Consider the following 19,511-nt stretch of genomic DNA (forward strand, 5'->3'; position numbering starts at 1 on the left):
CTGATTGCACCACTGCACCCCAGCGTGGCAACAGCAAGACCTGGTTTCTTAAAAAAAAGAGGTGAGATTGGGGTGTCCTGCTTCCAGGCATGTGGAGGGGAGAACTGGGAACTGTGGACTGCAGGGGATCGCACACCTTTGGATGGGAAGAGCAGCTCTCCAGAGCTGCACGGAAACCACAGGCAGAGGCCCTGGCTGGTGAGATGATTCTAGCCATGTGGCCCGCCCAGCAGGAAAAGCAGGAACAGAGACCAGAAATGAGGCCGGGCACAGTGGCTCACGCCTATAATCCCAGGACTTTGGAAGGCTGAGGCGGGTGGTCAGGAGTTTGAGACCAGCCTGGCCAACATGGTGAAACCCCGTCTCTACTAAAAATACAACAATTAGCCGGGCATCGTGGTGCACACCTGTAATCCCAGCTACTCAGGAGGCTGAGGCAGGAGAATCGCTTGAACCTGGGAGGCGGAGCTTGCAGTGAGTTGAGATCACACCACTGCACTCCAGCCCGGGTGACAGAGTGAGATTCCGTCTCAAAATAATAATAATAAAAAATAAATGTTAAAAATGGCAAGAGTGGCCCAATCTAGAGAAAATGTAATTTGGGAGGGAATAGCTATCCCTTTACTGTAACCTTACGGTATCTACAAAGCAATGTCATGTTCTAAATCTGCAGAGAGAAAATTTTAAGGGGCCAAAGTCCAAGGCGGAAGTCAAAAGTTTTGCAAGGAAATCGATGAGGTTGGTGATCTGAGCTGGGCGAGGTTGGACAGATGGGTGCCACAGTCCAGGTGTCTGACTGTCTCTGGCAGGTAAGCAGAGATCTAGAGCTGTCCTGTGAATTAAGTGGGAGACTGGACAGAGGTGCAGACTTGTGTATTGAGGAGAAGGTCATGGACAAGCTGGGCAGTGAGCTGGCAGAGAGAACACCCAAATACCCAGAAAGTTTTTTTTTTTTTTTTGAGACGGAGTCTTGTTCTGTCGCCCAGGCTACAGTGCAGTGGTGCGATCTCAGCTCACTGCAACCTCTGTCTCCCGGGTTCAACTGATTCTCCTGCCTCAGCCTCTGAAGTGGCTGGGATTACAGGCCGTGCCACCATGCCCACCTACTTTGTTTATTAATTATTTATTTATTTATTAGTAAAGATGGGGTTTCCCCATGTTGGCCAGGGCTGTTCTCCAACTCCTGACCTCACGTCATCCCCTCACCTCGGCCTCCCACAGTGCTGAGATTACAGGTGTGAGCCACCGCACCTGGCCCAGGGAAGCACTTTTTTTTTTTTTTTTTTTTTTTTTATGAGAGACGGAGTCTGCCAGGCCCAGGCTGGGAGTGTGTCTGACCTCGCTCTCACTCAAGCTCCGCCTCCCCAGGTTCACACCATATCTGGGCCTCAGCCCGAAAAGTAGCTGGGACTACAGGCACCGCCACCACGCCTGGCTAGTTTTTTGTATTTTAGTAGAGACGGGTTTCACCATGTTAGCCAGGATGGTCTCGACCGACCCGTGGATCCACCCGCCGCCTCCCAAAGTGCTGATTACAGGGCTTGAGCCACCGCTACTCGCCTTTTTTTTTTTTTCTGAGATGGCTCCGCCTGTCGCCAGGCTGGAGGTGCAGTGGTGAAGGATCTCTGCCTGGCTGCAACCTCCTCAGCCCGGTTCAAGGCAATTCTCCTGCCTCAGCCTCCTGAGAAGTTAGACTACAGGCATGCACCACTCTCATGCCTAGCTAATTCTATTTTTGTTTGTTTTGAGACTGAGTTTCACTTGTTGCCCAGGCTGGAGAGTGCAATGGTGGCATGACCTTGGCTCACCGCAATCCTCCTCACCTCCCCGGTTCAGGGTGATCCCTCCTGCCTCTGTGCCTCCGAAAGTAGCTGGGATTACAGGCATGCCACCACACCGCTACACTTTGTATTTTTTTTTTTGAGACGGAGTCTCCTGTCGCTTCAGGCTGGAGTGCAGTGGCCGGATCTCAGCTCACTGTGCAAGCTCCGCCTCCCCGGGTTTACGCATTCTCCTGCCTCAGCCTCCTGAGTAGCTGGGACTACAGGCTCTCACACCCGCCTCGCTAGTTTTTTTTAGTAGAGACGGGGTTTCACCTGGTTAGCCAGGATGGTTTCTATCTCTGACCTCGATCCGGGCCTGCCTCGGCCTCCCAAAGTGCTGGGATTACAGGCTTGAGCCACCGCCTCGCCTTAATTTTGTATTTTAGAGATCGGGGTTTCTTCATGTTGGTCAGGCTGGTTTCAAACTCCTGACCTCAGGTGATCCACCCACCTTGGCCTCCCAAAGTGCTGAGATTACAGGCGTGAGCCACCACACTGGGCCGAAGATGTTTTTAGCAGGAGAAAGATCAAGCTTAGTGCAGGTTTGGGAAAATAGGTAACAACCAAAGGTAGCAACATGAGATTCCATACCTGGATTTTGTATACAGTTTATTAAATGGGTTGGGACTGGAGCAAAAATAGATTTTCTAGGAACTACGGACTCCTGTGATTGGGGAGGTAGACAAATTACAGCAGCATCAGACAAGCCCTCGCTGAGGTGCTGGGTGAGAAATCTCAGAGGTCAGGTAGAAGAGGGCTCCTGTATGAAGAGGGAAGGTTTGGGAGGGCAACCTGACTTGTCTCCAGAAAAAACTGGAACTAGTTGGCTTAGTGGCCAAGAGAGACTGGATTGAAAGTGAGGAATCACGGTGCTGTTGCCTTGTCACGGGTACCAGCCCAGCCCATTTCTCTAAGTTGCCATGGGGTATAGCAAATGTGCTGTAAACTCTTCCATTCCTTTGGTTATGAATTATGTATCTTCTTTGTTTTTTGTTTGTTTGTTTGAGACAGAGTCTTGCTCTGTCGCCCAGGCTGGAGCGCAGTGGCACGATCTTGGCTCACTGAAAGCTCCGCCTTCCAGGTTCACGCCATTCTCCTGCCTCAGCCTCCTGAGTAGCTGGGACTACAGGCGCCTGCCACCTCGCCCGGCTAGTTTTTTGTATTTTTAGTAGAGACAGGGTTTCACTGTGTTAACCAGGATGGTCTCTATCTCCTGACCTCATGATCCACCGGCTTCGACCTCCCAAAGTGCTGGGATTAAAAGCGTGAGCCACCGCAATTGGCCATTTTTTTTTTAATTTTGTTTTGTTTTTTGAGACTGAGTCTCCCTCTATTGCCCAGGCAGGAGTGCACTGGCGCAATCTCTGCTCACTGTAAACTCTGCCTCCCAGGTTCAAGTGATTCTCCTGCCTCAGCCTCCCGAGTAGCTGGGATTGCAGGTGCATGCCACCACACCGGCTAATTTTTGTATTTTTAGTAGAGACAGGGTTTCAACATATTGGCCAGCCTGGTTTCGAATTCCTGACCTCAAGCGATCCTGCTGCCTCGGCCTCCCAAAGTGCTGGGATTACAGGCATGAGCCACCTCACCCAGACTCCTCTCTCTTTTTTTTTTTTTTTTTTTTTGAGGCAGAGTCTCGCTGTGTCGCCCAGGCTGCAGTGTATAGTGGCGCGATCTTGGCTCACTGCAAGCTCCGCCTCCCGGGTTCACGCCATTTTCCTGCCTCAGCCTCCCAAGTAGCTGGGACTACAGGCGCCCGCCGCCACGCCCAGCTAATTTTTTTAGTAGCGATGGGGTTTCACTGTGTTAGCCAGGATGGTCTTGATCTGATTTGGTGATCCACCCGCCTTGGCCTCCCAAAGTGCTGGGATTACAGGCGTGAGCCACCGCGCCCGGCCCATCCTGTTTCTTAATATTTTGAAAAATTAGAGCCGAGCACGGTGGCTCACGCCTGTAATTCCAACCCTTTGGGAGGCCGAGGTGGGTGGATCACCTGAGGTCAGGAGTTCAGGACCAGCCTGACCAACAGGTGAAACCCCATCTCTACTAAAAATACAAAAAATTAGCTGGGCATGGTGGCAGGTGCCTATAATCCCAGCAACTCGGGAGGGTGAGGCAGGAGAATCACTTGAATGCAGGAGGCAGAGGTTGCAGTGAGCCAAGATTGCGTCATTGCACTCCAGGCTGGGCAACAAGAGCGAAACTCTCTCTCAAAAAAAAAAAAAAGAAAGAAAAAAGAAAAATTAGAAAAATAAACGTATCTATTTTCTTATTTTTTATTTGAGATGGAGTCTCACTCTATTGCCAGGCTGGAGTACAGTGGTGCGATCTCGGCTCACTGCAACCTCCACTTCCCTGATTTAAGCAATTCTCTTACCTCAGCCTCCCGAGTAGCTGGGACTACAAACATGCGCCACCACGCCGGCGAATTTTTGTATTTTTAGTAGAGATGGGGTTTCACCGTGTTAGCCAGGATGGTCTTGAACTCCTGACCTCGTGATCCACTGGCCTTGGCCTCCCAAAGCGCTGGGATTACAGGCCTGAGCCACCGTGCCTGGCCAACTTACCTGTTTTCTTTTGTTGTCTGTGCTTTTAGTGTCATATCCAAGGAATTATTGCCTAATCCAATGTCAAGGAGCTTGTCCTCTGTTTTCTTCTGAAGGTTATAGTTTTAGCTCTTTTTTTTTTTTTGAGACGGAGCCTCACTCAGTCGCCCAGGCTGGAAGGTGGTGGTGCAATCTCAGCTCACTGCAACCTCCATCTACCAGATTCAAGTGATTCTCCTGCCTCAGCCTCCTGAGTAGCTGGGATTACAGGCAAGTGCCACCATGCCCGGCTAATTTTTGTATTTTTAGCAGAGACGGTGTTTCACCATGTTGGCCAGGATGGTCTCGAATTTCTGATCTCATGATCCGTCCACCTTGGCCTCCCAGAGTGCTGGGATTACAGGCGTGAGTCATCGCGCCTGGCCATTTTAGCTCTTAAGTTTAGGTCAGCCGGGCGCTGTGGTTCATGTCTGTTATTCCAGCACTTTGGGAGGCCAAGATGGGAGGATCGCTATAGCCCAGGAGTTTGACACTAGCCTGGGTAACATGGAGAAACCTTGTCTCTATGAAAAATAAAAATTAGCCAAGTGTGGTGATGTGCGCCTCTAGTCCCTGCTACTACTTTGGAGGCTAAGGTGGGAGGATTATTTGAGCCCAGAAGGTCAAGGTTGCAGTCAGCTGTGATCACACCACTTCACTCCAGCCTGGGTGACAGAACAAGACCCTATCTCAAAGCAAAAAAAGTTTAGTTCATTGATCCATTTTTATTTAATTTTTGTATATGATGTAAGGTAAGGGTCCAACTTCATTTTTCTTCTTTTTCTTTTTTCTTTTTTTTGAGACAGAGTCTCATTCTGTGGCCCAGGCTGGAGTGCAGTGGCGCGATCTCAGCTCACTGCAACCTCCGCCTCCCAGGTTCAAGTGATTCTCCTGCCTCAGCCTCAGGAGTAGCTGGGATTACAGGTGCCCGCCACCATGCCCAGCTAGTTTTTGTATTTTTAGTAGAGACAGGGTTTCACTGTGTTAGCCAGGATGGTCTCAAACTCCTGACCTCAGGTGATCCACCTGCCTCGGCCTCCCAAAGTGCTGGGATTACAGGCGTGAGCCACTGTACCTGGCCCAACTTTATTTTTCTGAGTGTGACTATTCTATTTGTCCAGAACCATTTGTGTTTGTTTGTTTGTTTGTTTTTTGAGACGGAGTCTGGCTCTGTTGTCCAAACTTGAGTGCAGTGGCGAGATCTTGGCTCACTGCAACCTCTGCCTCCTGGGCTCAGATGCCTCTCCTGCCTCAGCCTCCCCAGTAGCTGGAGTTACAGGCATGCACCACCATGCCCAGCTAATTTTTGTATTTTCAGTCAAGACAGGATTTCACCACGTTGGCCAGGCTGGTCTTAAACTCCTGACCTCAGGTGATCTGCCCGCCTTGCCCTGCCACAGTGCTGGGATTACAGGCGTGAGCCACTGCTCCTGGCCTCATTTGTTGAAAAGGTCATTCTGTCTACCGTTGAATGATTCTGGCACCCTTGTTGAAAACCATTTGACCATATATTGAGGGGTTTATTTCTGGGCTCTCTATTTAACCCCATTGGTCTCTGTGTCTGTCTTTAAGCCAGTGCCACACTGTGTTTTGTCTTTTTTTTTTTTTTTGAGACAGAGTCTCACTCTGTCACCCAGGCTGGAGTGCAGGGTCGTGATCTCAGCTCACTGCAACCTCCACCTCCCAGGTTCAAGCAGTTCTTCTGCCTCAGCCTCCTGAGTGGCTGGAATTACAGGCACCCGCCACCACGCCTGGCTAATTTTTGTATTTTTAGTAGAGATGGGGTTTCATCATGTTGGCCAGGCTGGTCTCAAACTCCTGAGCTCGTGATCCACCTGCCTCGGCCTCCCAAAGTTCTGGGATTACAGGCATGAGCCACCGCGCCTGGCCAAAATTTTTAAGTGTTATGCCAGGTATGGTGGCTCACGCCTGTAAGGGTGGATCACCTGAGGTCAGGAGTTTGAGACTAGGCCTGGCCAACATGAAGAAACCCCGTTTCTACTAAAAATACAAAAATTAGCTGGGCATGGTGTCACGTGCCTGTAGTCCCAGCTACTCAGGAGGCTGAGGCAGGAGAATCTCTTGAATCTGGGAGGTGGAGGTTGCAGTGAGCTGAGATCACGCCACTGCACTCCAGCCTGGTGACAGAGTAAGACTCCATCTCAAAAAAAAACAAAAAAAACAAAAAAAAACCTGTCAGAAAGCTTCAAAGTTCACAGTGGTGGACACAGGTTTACCTAAATCCTGATGTTTGCTCGAAAGTTCAATTTTATCATTTACAGGAAATGCTGTCATTGTTTTCCTTGGTGGGACAGGGTGACCCGCCCACCTCAGCCTCCCAAAGTGCTGGGATTACAGGTGTGAGTCACCGCACCTGGCCGGTTAAATTTATTTCTAAATGTTTGAAGTTTTTGTAGCTGTTGTAACTGTGATTGTTTTCTTGATTTCTCGGATTGTTGTTACTGTATAGAAACACTACTGATTTTTGTATGTTGATTTTGTATGCTGCAACTTTACAGAATCTATTAACTAGTTTTAACATTTTGTGGTGGAATTTCTGTTGTTTTAAGCCACTCAATTTGTAGTAACTTGTTATGGCAGCCACAGGGAACAGTCTGGGGATCTCGTCACTCCAGATGGCAAGTTGCACATCACAGAGTGTGGCCGTCCTGTCGGAAGGAGCCGGGAGTTAGCCTGGAAGACCCTCACCCGTCCCCGCCAAGGATGGAACAACTGAGCCCTAGGAAGGATCCCTCGAGGAACAGAGCTGTTAAATATGGTGAGATCTGTTGTTCTTCCTACAAACAGAAGCTGACTGCCCCGAAGGATGCCAGGGAACCAGCTCTGAGGCACGCTGGTAAATTAAGGGAAGAGGCCAGGCACGGTGGCTCATGCTTGTAATCCTAGCACTTTGGGAGGCCTGGGCAGATCACTTGGGGTCAGGAATTTGAGACCAGCCTGGCCAACATGGCGAAACCGCATCTCTACTAAAAACATAACAAATTACCCAGGCGTGTTGGCAGGTGCCTGTAATCCCCACTACTCGGGAGGCTGAGGCAGGAGAATCGCTTGAACCCAGGAGGTGGAGCCAAGATCGTGCCACCATATTTCAGCCCTGGGTGACAAAGCGAGACCCTGTCTCCAAAAAAAAAAAAAAAATTAAGGGGGCCAGGCACAGTGGCTTATGCCTGTAATCCCAGCACTCTGGGAGGCCAAGGCAGGTGGATCACCTGAGGTCAGGAGTTCGAGACCAGCCTGGCTAACATGATGAAACCTCGTTTCTTTTTTTTCTTTCTTTTTTTTTTTTTTGTTGAGACGGAGTCTCACTCTGTGGCCCAGGCTGGAGTGCAGTGGTGCAATCTCGGCTCACTGCAAGCTCCACCTCCCGGGTTCACGCCATTCTCCTGCCACAGCCTCCTGAGAAGCTGGGACTACAGGCGCCCGCCACCTCGGCCGGCTAGTTTTTTGAGTTTTTAGTAGAGACGCGGTTTCACTGTGTTAGCCAGGATGGTCTCGATCTCCTGACCTCGTGATCCACCCGCCTCGGCCTCCCAAAGCGGTGGGATTACAGGCGTGAGCCACCGCGCCCGGCCAACCTCGTTTCTACTAAAAGTACAAAAAATTAGCCAGGTGTGGTGGCCCGCATCTGTAATCCCAGCTACTCGGGAGGCTGAAGCAAGAGAATCGCCTGAACCTGGGAGGCGGAGGTTGCAGTGAGGTGAGATCGCACCACTGCACTCCAGCCTGGGCGACAGAGTGAAACGGTCTCAAAAAAAAAAAAAATAATAATAATAATAATTAAGGGAAGGACTGAAACATCAATCTACCTTTCTATACAAACAGGACCACTGTGGAGCCAAAGAGCACGTGGGAGGCAACTTCCGCTTCCTGAAGCGTTCCCTACGGTGGCCGAGGACAGACCGGAAGCGTTCGCTGCGCGGCCCGAGGAGAGACCGGAAGCGTTCCCTGCGCGGCCGAGGACAGAGAGCGACCCGGCTGTTCCATACCCGGGGAGTGGAGGATCCGGATGAGCTTGAACACCCACGGCTGCCGTCTGACAACACTGAGGACAGGCCCTGCACGCCTCTTCCTCAGGAAACACCACTCCTGAAAGCACTCGTGCCCCCACCAACCAAACGGAATCTGGGGAAGCCTCTAAATCCGGGCACCGATTGGCAGAAGGTCAGAGGAAAACGTTAACAGGTACGGAATCGGCCGGGGCGGTGGCTCGAGCCTGTAATCCCAGCACTTTGGGAGGCCGAGACGGGCGGATCACGAGGTCAGGAGATCGAGACCATCCTGGCTAACACGTGAAACCCCGTCTCTTACTAAAAATACAAAAACATTAGCCAGACGTGGTGGCGGCGCCTGTAGTCCCAGCTACTCGGGAGGCTGAGGCAGGAGAATGGCGAGGCGGAGCTTGCAGAGCCGAGATTGCACCCACCACTCAGCCTGGGCGACAGGACAAAGACCGCCCCAAAAAAAAAAAAAAAAACGGTACAGAATCTCCACAGAGATGAATTCCCTGGGACAATTTACTTTCTTCAGAGATGAATTTCCGAGAAGATGGAGGGGCGGCCACTGGTTAGCAACAAGGGCTGCATGCCTGGGTGACAAAACCATGTAGAGAGGAGGGACGGTGCCTTCAGAGCCGGAGGGGCTGCTCTGCAGGGGAGCCGCACCCAGGGCACGCGGAGGGTCCTGGAGGGTCGGTTCAGGGGTGGTGGCCACAGGTGTTTGCTTTATAGCATTTAAACTGTGCACTTGTTTTATTTTATTTTATTATTTTATTTTTTGTTTTTGAGATGGAATTTCACTCTTGGTACCCAGGCTGGAGTGCAGTGGTGCAATCTTGGCTCACGGCAACCTCCTTCTCCCGGGTTCAAGTGATTCTCCTGCCTCAGCCTCCTGAATAGCTGGGATTACAGGTGCCTGCCACCATGCCTGGCTAATTTTTATATTTTTAGTAGAGGCCGGGTTTCACCGTTTCGACCAGGCTGGTCTTGAACCCCTGACCTCAGGTGATCCACCCGCCTTGGCCTCCCAAAGTGCTGGGATTTTAGGTGTGAGCCGCTGTGCCCGGCCTGCATTGTTTTTTTTGTTGTTTTCTATGATGCATTATTTTAGCTATTGGGCTATTTTTTAAGGGGACGGAGCCCGGAGGACTTGGTGACTGTTTTGAGCTTGTGGGGGTGAGCTGGATGACTAGGCTCTGACATGGGAGCTGGGAGTATGAGCGGATGTTTACCATGACCAGTGCGGTGGGACACACACGTCTCAGCCTGGGAGTTGGCCTCCACCCTGCTGGCAGGGTCACTCGGCCTGGGCCACCCCCTGCTGCAGTAACACCCAGTGAGGCTTCAGAAGCACAATGTCCTTTCAGGTCTTTATTGCCGCCAGGCACAAGTTGCCACGAGGGGTGGCGACCCTAAGGGGGTGAGTGGGGTCCGCCACCAAGGTGAACCCTGATGGCGGCTGTCTGCCCAGGGCCAGATCTCTCCAGGCAGGCGGAGGGCCAGGCCTGGGTCCAGCAGCACCTTGGGTGGCAGGAGGGTCACCAGCTCAGGATGCCAGGGCAGTACTTGTCAATGAGCCCCTGGTAGTAGGGCCGCAGCTTGTCCACGTCCGGCAGGTCTGGGCACTTGGTGTAGAGGTCGAACTTGCTGCAGCAGGGAGAGGCGGTGAGCCCCGTGAAGAAGCCCCAGGTCCCACCCCCGCCGCTTCACTCCCACAAGCCCCCTTGGCGGGGAGGGCCGTACTTGAACTCCTGTACCCAGGGCAGCATGGCCAGGTCCTGCTGGCTGCACAGCTGCTGGTAGTCGCTGCCCGTGTGCCAGGGGTAGAAGGAGTGGAACCGGATCATGTAGAAAGCCTGTGGGCAAGCCATACCCAGCAGCTGTCTCGGCTGCGGGACAGGGCCTGGTGGCTGGGGCCGGGCTGCCCCTCCCCCCACCTACCTCCGGGGGCAGTGAGAACTTGTTAAACTTCATCACCTGGTACATGTACTCTGTGGGGAGAGGGTGTCACCACCAGGCACCACCTCTGCCCCACCGTCCCCCACTGCCCCAGTCTGGCCTCACCATCGTGGCCCCAGGACATGAGGACCCTGTTGAGCCCGCAGTGGGGCTGATACATGCCGAGTTCTGTGCTGCAGTGAGATACCAGGGTGAGGGGGGCTCAGGAGCCGCCCAGGGAGGGGAGCCCAGCCCTGGGCAGCGGGAAGCACCTGTATCGAGGATCCTGGAGGTCAGGGTTGTCCTGGAAGGTGGAGTCTCGGAAAACCACGGAAGCCTGGGGACGGCATCCGACAGGGAAGGTGTCTCCGACGACCGCCCACTGCAAAGGGACAGGCAGTTGTGGGGGTGTGGGGGGCCGTGGGGGTGCACTGGCCTGCCCCGCAGGTAGTATCCCAGGCCGAGCACCGAGGCCACCAGAGGGACAGGCAGCTATGGGGGTGCCATGGAGGGGCCGTGGGTGGTGCACTGGCCTGCCCCTGCGGTAGTATCCTAGGCTGAGCACCGAGGCCACCAGAGGGACAGGCAGCCATGGGGCGGCCGTGGGGGGTGCACTGGCCGGTCCCCCAGGCTGAGCACCGAGGCCACCAGAGGGACAGGCAGTCTTGGGGGACCGTGGGGGGTGCACTGGCCGGTCCCCTAGGCCGAGCACCGAGGCCACCAGAGGGATAGGCAGCCGTGGGGGTGCCGTGGGGGGTGCACTGGCCGGTCCCCTAGGCCGAGCACCGAGGCCACCAGAGGGACAGGCAGCCGTGGGGGGGCCGTGGGGGGTGCACTGGACTGCCCCGCAGGTAGTATCCCAGGCCAAGCACTGAAGCCACTCCGCCCCCCCCACCTTGCCTCAACATGCAGACCTCCTCACCCACAACCACCAGCCCTTACCTGGGGCTCCCCGAACAGGGCCAGGACCTTCCCCAGGTCGTGCAGGAGCCCAACAAGGTGGAACCAGTCTGGGAGGGGGATGGACAGGGTAGGTTGGGGACTGCAGGGGCCAAGGCAGAGGATGAGCAGGCTTGCGGGGCTGAGAGCCAGGGGGGGCCCAGGGCCTGCTCCCCAACCCAGGCAGGGCTGCTGGAGGCCTGGGCCCACCACTGCCCCCTTCCACCCTATAGGCCGCTGCATTCTGCCCCTTGGAGGCAGCACCTGCCCCCCTGCAGCAGAGCTGGGGCTCACCCTTGTCTGGGTGGGCCTTTCGGATGCCCTCCGCTGTCTGGAAGGCATGGAAGGAGTTGGGGAAATCTACATCTGGGTCCGACTCGTCCACCAACCCATCCAGCAGGTCCACAGCCTCCATGACTGTCATTTTCTTGTAGGAGAAGCCCCCAAACTGGGCATGCTGGTGGGGAAGGAGAAGGCAGCGTGGCCCAGGGTCAGCAGGCTCATCGCACAGTCCTCTCCGTCCTCTCGGTGCCTGGTGGGCTCATGGGGTTGAGGGCAAGGGTCCTCCGCATTTGCACAGGGCGGCAGGAAACGCCTACCTTGCTCCTGACGAAGTCCACCGTCTGGTGCGTGTGCATGAGCTTGTAGGTGGTGAAGACACGGTCCAGGAGGGGACCCGACTGCAGGCCGGAGGGTCAGTGGAGGCTGGCACTACCCCCACCCTGCACACAAGGCACCGTGCCTCCCCTCTCCCAGGCAGCCCCACAGGGTGTGATGGGGGTGAGGGTTCCCACAGGGCACCTCCTGGAGCTGTGTGAGGGGCAGGTGCTGCTCCCCAGGGTGTGGATGGGGGGTCGGGGGGCGGGACGTCAAGGTACTCACTGTGTAGTTCCGGAAGCTGGCCTTGTCTTTGGCCACCTCTGGGTCCACATCAGGTCGGTAGACCAGGGAAGGGTCTGGGCCCTGGGCAGGTGGAGGATTGAACCTATTTCACCATCATGTCAGCTCCACGAGGAAGCAGACATTCCCCGCGTGGCTGCAGACTCCAACCCTGCCTCCGCTCGAGAGCTGGTGGGGGACACGAGAGGGCACAGCCTCTCCTGCACCATCATCCCGGCCCCTGCCCTGGCCTCAGCGAGTCCCAGGAGCTCTCACTCCCAGGTCCTTATCTGCAAAGTGAATGTCAGCAGACGTCTGCTTCTGTGGTGCAGGGGACACCACGCCTGAGCGGCACCCATGGCCACCCTTGCGGGGTGGAAGCGGCCTTGGGAGGAGACTGAGTCCGCAGGGAGCCTGGGGGTCGGCAGCCACTGGCTCTTCCCCAGCTGGACGGAGCAGTAGGGCTGGCCAGCGCCAGCTAGAAGAGGGCAGGAGCAGCTGGCCAGCAGGAGAGCAGTCAGCGGGGCCTCTCTGCATGGGGTCTGGGTACTCACCACCGTCACCTTCATCCTGAGAGGAAGCGGCGCTCAGGTGGCAAAGTGCAGGCTGGTGAGTGTGTCCTCAGCCAGGCTCCTATATACACCCCAGGTTACATAAGTGACTGTGGTAATGAGTGACCATCCACCCTCCTCCTGGCCTCAGGGAGTTAATGTGTCAGCACACGAGCAGCCCCCAGCAGTCCCACATCCTCTTGCCCTGACTCGGCCTCCCTCCTGTCCTGAGCCGCTGACCTGCTTAGGGTTGTCTGTGGGCCCAGCCTCCTGCTTGACTCTGGCTTTAGACCCCTCTGTGGGGTCCCACAAGTAGGGGCAGACCCAAGACCCCACCCTCAAGCACACACCTCCTCTGCACCACCCCTGCCCCGGCTGCCCCACTGGATCTCAGGAGGAGAAAACTTGCCCCAGGCCCCTCATGATTCTAGGTGGGGCAGGGGCTAGTTAAGAAAAGATGATTCTGAGGACTTGTTAAAATGGTGGGAAGAGCTTTATTTGAGAGCGTGGTGAGAGGAGCTCACCTCCGAATTCAATGACAGCTGGAGATTGATGGCGTCGGAGGGGTCAGCGGATGGGAAGTTGCTAGGGGAGCCTTTGAGGGTAGGGGATTTTCACCAGAGCGGCTCAACGGGGGTCTTGCAGGAGGCCGGCAGGGTGACGAGATCACGGGTGGGAGATGAGGAACTGGATCAGATATCGAGGGTGGGTAATTCTCCATAAACTGATTTACCAGGATTCTTGCTAACACCGGGGTCAGTGGGCCCAGAGAGGATGGGGATGAGGTCAAGCCTCGTCAAGGAAAGGACTCAGGAGCACCTGCCTAGAGTTCGGCCACAGAATGTGTCAGGCTCTGGGAGAGGGGCCTCATGGAGAGTAGGGAGCAGAAATGGAATCGCCAGCACCCGGGCTGCCAATGGAACTTCCCATGCATGGGCCCTGCAGGCACGGAGGACACTGGGAGAACAAAGTGCCCGCAGCAGAGCTGGCATCTTGGAGCGTGGCCAGGGAAGAGTCTGGGAACAGCAGTCAGCTGGGGCAGGGGAGAGGCAGTGGTTTGCTGGGGCCATACCTAGGGCTGTGCAGATCACACTTCTGGGCTTCAGGTGTCAGGTGAGGGCTGTGGGGAGCTGACCTGACTCAACAAGATTCTGGCACAGCTGAGCTGAAAAGGAGCTGTGAGGAGACCCCAGCGCCCCCCATTTAAATGGCACCTGCCCCGCACTCTCCTTGTCTGACTTCCCGTGGCACTCAGCACTCCCTGCCACTCCACCACCCACTTACTCTACCTTCTATGTTTGTCTCCTTCTGTCTCCCCCTAGAACGTCAGCCCCCGGGGGCAAGGCTGTATCCTTAAGTGTCCCAACAAGCGTGGGTCACGTGCTCAGCATGCACTGGCCAGAGGGATGGAGACAGGCACGGGGAGGAGGCTACGGCCATTGCCCCCACAGCAGGTGGTGCCTGGGTCAGGAGAAGGTGTCTGGATAGGTTCAGGAAGTGGGACCAGGCGGGATTCATAGGAAGGTGCAAGGGAAGAGAGGGGATTTTTTGTTTTTGTTTTTTTTGAAACAGAGTCTTGCTCTGTCGTCCAGGCTTGAGTGCAGCAGTGTAATCTCAGCTCACTGCAACCTCCACCTCCCGGGCTCAGACAAGTCTCCTGCCTCAGCCCCCTGAGTAGATGTGATTACTAGCGTGTGCCACCACGCCCAGCTAATTTTTGTATTATTACTATTTTTTTTTTTTTTTGAGACAGAACTTTGCTCTTGTTACCCAGGCTGGAGTGCAGTGGCACAATCTCAGCTCACTGCAACCTCCAGGTTCAAGTGATCCTCCTGCCTCAGCCTCCTGAGTAGCTGGGATTACAGTCATGTGCCACCGTGCCTGATAAATTTTGTATTTTTTATTTAATATTTAATATTTTAATATTGTATATTTTATTGTATTTGTATTTAATTTTGTAATTTTTGTATTTTTAGTAGAGACGGCGTTTCACCATGTTGGCCAGGCTGGTCTTGAACTCCTGACCTCAGGTGATCTGCCTGACTTGGCCTCCCAAAGTGCTGGGATTACAGGCGCGAGCCACCGGGCCCAGCCTAGAGGAAGTTTTGGCCACAGCAGCAGGAAGTGGTTGCTGGCGAAGGTGGGGGTGAGTGCAGGTGCTGCTGGGCCTGTGCGTGAGGGTGTCAGGTGGGTCTGGCTTCACACCTGAGCCGATGCAGAGGGTCACGGAAGGCGGCCTCCTGACTACAGGGCATGAGGAGGGTGAAGGCTTTCCTGGAGGAGGGAACACTTGGCCCTGACCACAGGCAGGCCCCAGACGGGGTGCCAAGCTGGACTTTGCCTAGGCAGGAGAGGAGGCATCTGGGAGGGTTTTGGCTGGGTTGAGTAGCGGACACTGAGCTCCTGACCCCCCAGCCTTGCCCCGGGGTCCCCTCCCTCTGTCCTCATGCCCTGTGCTCTGCTGACACCCTTCAGTGACCACAGGACACATGACTCAGAGGCCGAGGCCCCTCCACCCTGCAGCCTCTCAGCAGCCAAGCCTCCTGTGCCCCTGGGGACTTGGCACTCCCAGCTCCTCCCCCTAGGGAAGGCCTGCTGTCCTCAGACCTCACTGATTCAGTGCTTCTCCCAGGGAGCCGGCCTTGACTGCCGTGCTGTGTGGCCCACCACCCTGACCACCTCTGCTGCAACCCTAGTCCATCTCCCAGTGCACGGAGGCCTCCACAGGGCAGGATCAGCCTGGACTGTTCCCACAGGGCCTCGTGGAGCACAGGTCAGTTACCTGGACCCGGCGATCCCTGAGCTCAGGGAGCAAGCACAGAGGCGGCGCCTGGGTGGGCGCTTCCAGGACCCTCCCCTTTGGAGGTAGTCACTGAGGGGCAGGCTGTGGGGGAATGTCCTGAGCTCTGCTGTAGCCTCTAGAGTTGGGGTGATCATGGCGACCCTCATGGGGTGGCTGAGAGGGTGACCCTAGCAAACATTTGCAAATTAAATGCTGAGTGTTTGCTAAGTAGCAGAAGGAACCCTTTCTGAACCCCACGTTCTGCTGGACGACTGGGAGCCTCGAGCGGCACATGCACATGAGCCCCCCATCTCCCCGGGGAAGAACACACACCAAGTCCATGCACACTGGCAGTGGTTCTTGTTCTTGTCATTTGGGGCTGGGCTGCCTTCCCGGGCTCTTGGCGAGTCACCTGCTGCCCCCACACCTGGTTCCACTGGGCCCCCACACTGGGTGGTGGTGGGGCGCCTGGGTTGCCTGTGGAGCCCCACCCTTGTCTGGCTGCCAACAAGGGTCTCACCCCCTTGAGGTGGGGTGGGTCTATTTGGGCTGGGGGATCTTGCCCCACCCAGCCCTGCCCTGCCCTGGGGTAGGAAGGGATGTCCCTGTCTCAGAATGGTTTGGGGTGGCTTCTGAACTGCTGAGTTCCCCTCCCCGGCCTCCCACAGGGCATCCAGATGGAGTCCCCATGGCTACCTCAGTCTGGGCTCCAGGGCTGGCAGCTGGAGCCACAGAGGTCCCTTCATGACCTCTGGAGGGCCACCATCCTTCCCTTGCCCAACCCCAGGGGGCTATAGCATCCCACACTCCCTGTCCTGTCCCAAAGGCATGGGGAGGGAGAGGCTGGGACCCCCGGCCAGGCAGGCAAGTGGAAGGGCTGGTTGTGCACTACAGCAGGAACAGCCCAGGCACAAGGCCGGGCTTTAGTCTGACTGGACCAGCAGCGGAGGGGCCGCTTCCGGCCAATTCAGCCCCTCTCCCCTGCTTGTCCAGACGTGGCCCTGTGGGTTCAGGGCCCAGCTTCTGCTCCACGTCCCTGGCAGATGCCTCCTTTTTAAAACGCTTTTTAGCATCTGGTGCTGCCACCAGCTGGGTCTGGCAGCCATCCCCCAAGGGTTTACAATTTCAGGGTGTTTAGGCTCCTTGATGTACCATAACTGCATATAGACCAACCTCGGTCTACAGGTGTGCAAGGGCTTATGTGTGCGACGCCATGCAGGCATTGTTGCCGCAGGACCTGCTGTCTGCAGCTCCGCGGGACTGGGCTGCGGAGGGGGCTCAGCTGCAGCTCTGGATGGGGGCACAGCACCCTGGCTGGGATGGGCAGGGGTGTGGCCCAGCCCCACCTCAGCCATAGCTGTGGGGGCTGCTGGGGTCCACAGGAGCTGAGTCCTGCCGGCCGGCGGGTCCCATGAGTTGCCACAGGCGGTGGCTGAGATTCTGCACCTGACAGGTGCCCAGCACACAGCCCACTCGCAGGAGCTGGGCTTGGGTCCTGCGGGAGCCCGAGTGTCTTCGGGGGCCTGAGTGTTGGCGGCCACCATCCCGGAGAGGCTGACCCATAGCAGGAGCCAGGCCAGCACCCCTCTGTGGCTGGAGGGCCTGGTGAAGCTTCCAAACCACAGGTCGGGGTGCGGGGTGCCTGGGCTGCAGGTTGCTGGAAGGGGTCCGGGCTGGGGGCTCCCTGCAGAGGCAGATGGAGAATGTCAACTGGATGGCTCAGCCTTTCAGAGACCTCACACCTACCCACTTTTGCCTCTACACAGGCCTGGGTCACTGCCAGGGGAAGCCCACGGCCCCCACCCACACACAGCCTGGAGCATGGCCAGGGGAAGCCCACGCGTCCCCTCTGGGCTTGGGGCCTGGGACCATCTCAGTGGCCCGGGTCACGTGTCCTGGGAACCGGCACCTCCTTGAGCAAAGGGCACCCCCGCGGCCCAGCCTCTGCGGGTCACCACTCTCAGGGCTCAGGGTGACTCAGCTTCTGCCCTCCCTTTGGTCACAGGTGGGCCTGGGGATACCGCCAGCCTTCCCTCCCCCAGCAGACACCCCCAGAAAAGGGGCTGCTGTGTCCACGTGTGTGGGGAGAAGCAACTGCCCTGTGCAGGGAGGCAGAGGAAGAGGGTCCTCTGGCCCTGCTCAGGCGCTGCTGAGCCTGGGGCAGGGGCCTTGGTTTGGGACGGGAGCCCTAGCAGCAGGTGGCGGTTGGAGGGAGGGCGGCCCCCGGCACTCTGCTTCCCTGTGGGGGCCAGAGGGGCTGGCTGGCCCAAGGCCTGGACTCACCTGGGTTTGACGGGACGCGGGTCCCCGCCCAGGCTGCGGGACAGCACGCCAGGGAGCTGCAGGCAGAGGAGGCTGATGCAACCCAGGGCGGCCGTCGGGATCCGGGCCATGGCGGGCGGCGCTGCAGGGGAGGGAGCGGTGAGCCGGGCAGGTCGGGGGCAACCTGAGCCGCGAGCCACCCCCTCCGCCGGCACCTCGGGGAGCCCTCCGCGGTCGGGGCACCGGGCGTGGGTATGGCAAGCTGGGCACGGGCGTCCGTCGGGGCGCAGGCCTCGGGCGCGAAGCGGGCAGCGGGTCTGGGGTCGGCCGCGGGTCCAGAGCGCAAGGCGGAGCGGGCTGGGCGGGTTGGGGGTCCTGTCTGGAGCAGAGTCGCGGCCGGGATGGCACCTCTGGAGCTGAATACGTAGCCTTTCCAGCAAGGGGCGGAGCCGGGTGCACGGACGGGGCGGGGCGCCCCTGCCCCGAGCCAAGCCACGCTCCGGGGCGGGGAGGGGGCTGTTCCCGCCGGGAGCGCTCGGCAACCGGCCCGGGACCGCGGGGCTGCTAGCCTCACTCCAGGCGCCTTCTAGTGGGGACGCAGCCCCGAGCCTGGCGGGGCCGGACTTCCCCAGGCTGAAGCGGGGTTCTAGGGGGCGAGCCGTAGTCCAAGCTGATACCACGGCTGGGGCGGACTCTCACCCTGTCAACCACCTCCCGATTGGTGGGTCCTGGCGGTCCCACCCTCCAGGGTCTGATCCGGTGGACCCCGGACCCCGGACCCCGGCCTGACCAGGGAGTCCGCGGGATTCCGCAGCGGGCTGGCCATTCCGCTATCCTCTGACGCGGTGTCCCCAAACCCGGGGCTGCGCTCCTAAAAAGCTCTACCTACCGCCAGCCGCTCCAACCCCAGACCAAAGTATTGCACGGTTTCTGTAACAAATTTAAACACGTGTCCGGGCGCGGTGGCTCACTCCGGTAATTCCAGCAATTTGGGAAGCCGAGGCGGGCGGATCACCTGAGGCCTGGAGTTTGAGACCAGCCTGGCCAACATGGAGAAACCCGTCTCTACTAAAAATAAAGTTAGCTGGTCATGGGCCGGTGGGGCGCGGAGGCTCACGCCTGTAATCCCAGCACTGTGGGAGGCCGAGGCGAGTGGATCACGAGGTCAGGAGATCAAGACCATCCTGGCTAACACGGTGAAACTCCCTATTAAAAATACAAAAAATGAGCCGGGCGTGGTGGCGGCGCCTGTAGTCCCAGCTACTCGGGAAGCTGAGGCAGGAGAATGGTGTGAACCCGGGAGGCGGAGCCACTGCACTCCAGCCTGGGGGACAGAGCTAGACTCCGCCCCCGAACCCCCCCCCCAAAAAATTAGCTGGGCTTGGTGGCGGGTCCCTGTAATCTCAGCCACTTGGGAGGCTGAGGCAGGAAAGGCTGAGGCTTGAACCCAGGCGGTGGAGGTTGCAGTGAGCTGAGATCGTGCCATTGCACTCCAGCTTGGGCGACAGAGTGAGACTCCGTCTCAAAAATTTAAAAAGAAAAGAAATTTAAACAAGTGAAACATGAGACTCTCCTCATCATTACCACCCACTCGGTACCCCTACCCCGGTCTTGGTGGGAGCCCTCTCCTGACCCGCCCTGGGCACACCAAGGTGCGGCCGTGTGAGGCACACACATCCATGTGTGCAGACCTGCAATAGGACTGAGACCCCATTCTTTACTGAGAGCTTGTTTGT

The 19,511-nt window shown here is 56.9% G+C and overlaps 2 protein-coding genes and 1 long non-coding RNA gene across 3 annotated transcripts; 1 reads left to right on the forward strand and 2 right to left on the reverse strand.

Moving 5' to 3' along the window:
• The first annotated feature begins 494 nt into the window (after positions 1–494).
• On the forward strand, positions 495–8,601 carry LOC116270715. Its single transcript, XR_004178875.1, has 3 exons — positions 495–809; positions 7,010–7,187; positions 8,252–8,601. It is a non-coding gene; the product is annotated as an uncharacterized LOC116270715 (long non-coding RNA).
• A 1,174-nt stretch (positions 8,602–9,775) lies between these two features.
• Positions 9,776–12,828, reverse strand: MIOX (myo-inositol oxygenase). The gene is made up of 10 exons (XM_003905754.3): positions 12,735–12,828; positions 12,184–12,264; positions 11,901–11,981; positions 11,596–11,758; positions 11,305–11,372; positions 10,635–10,744; positions 10,489–10,556; positions 10,366–10,415; positions 10,168–10,280; positions 9,776–10,071 (listed from the first exon to the last, which is right to left on the reverse strand). Exons 1-10 carry the CDS (start codon positions 12,747–12,749, stop codon positions 9,963–9,965), a joined length of 858 nt encoding a protein of 285 aa, XP_003905803.2. The 5' UTR covers positions 12,750–12,828; the 3' UTR covers positions 9,776–9,962.
• A 3,026-nt stretch (positions 12,829–15,854) lies between these two features.
• Positions 15,855–18,191, reverse strand: ADM2 (adrenomedullin 2). The gene is made up of 2 exons (XM_021921731.2): positions 17,797–18,191; positions 15,855–17,197 (listed from the first exon to the last, which is right to left on the reverse strand). The coding sequence occupies exons 1-2, from the start codon at positions 17,904–17,906 to the stop codon at positions 16,861–16,863; spliced, it is 447 nt and encodes a 148-aa protein (XP_021777423.2). The 5' UTR covers positions 17,907–18,191; the 3' UTR covers positions 15,855–16,860.
• Positions 18,192–19,511: the final 1,320 nt, after the last annotated feature.

Source organism: Papio anubis, chromosome 16 (assembly GCF_008728515.1).
Source record: "Papio anubis isolate 15944 chromosome 16, Panubis1.0, whole genome shotgun sequence".
NCBI lineage: Eukaryota > Metazoa > Chordata > Mammalia > Primates > Cercopithecidae > Papio > Papio anubis.

Excerpts from the sequence above, each read along its gene's own strand:
- MIOX (XM_003905754.3), bottom strand. Across the intron at positions 11,759-11,900 it reads TGGACTTCGTCAGGAGCAAG|CATGCCCAGTTTGGGGGCTT; the intron begins GTAGGCGTTTCC and ends CTTCCCCACCAG. Across the intron at positions 11,373-11,595 it reads AAAGGCCCACCCAGACAAGG|ACTGGTTCCACCTTGTTGGG; the intron begins GTGAGCCCCAGC and ends TCCCCCTCCCAG.
- ADM2 (XM_021921731.2), bottom strand. The coding sequence starts at position 17,906 with ATGGCCCGGATCCCGACGGCCGCCCTGGGTTGCATCAGCCTCCTCTGC. Across the intron at positions 17,198-17,796 it reads CCGCGTCCCGTCAAACCCAG|GGAGCCCCCAGCCCGGACCC; the intron begins GTGAGTCCAGGC and ends CTGCCTCTGCAG.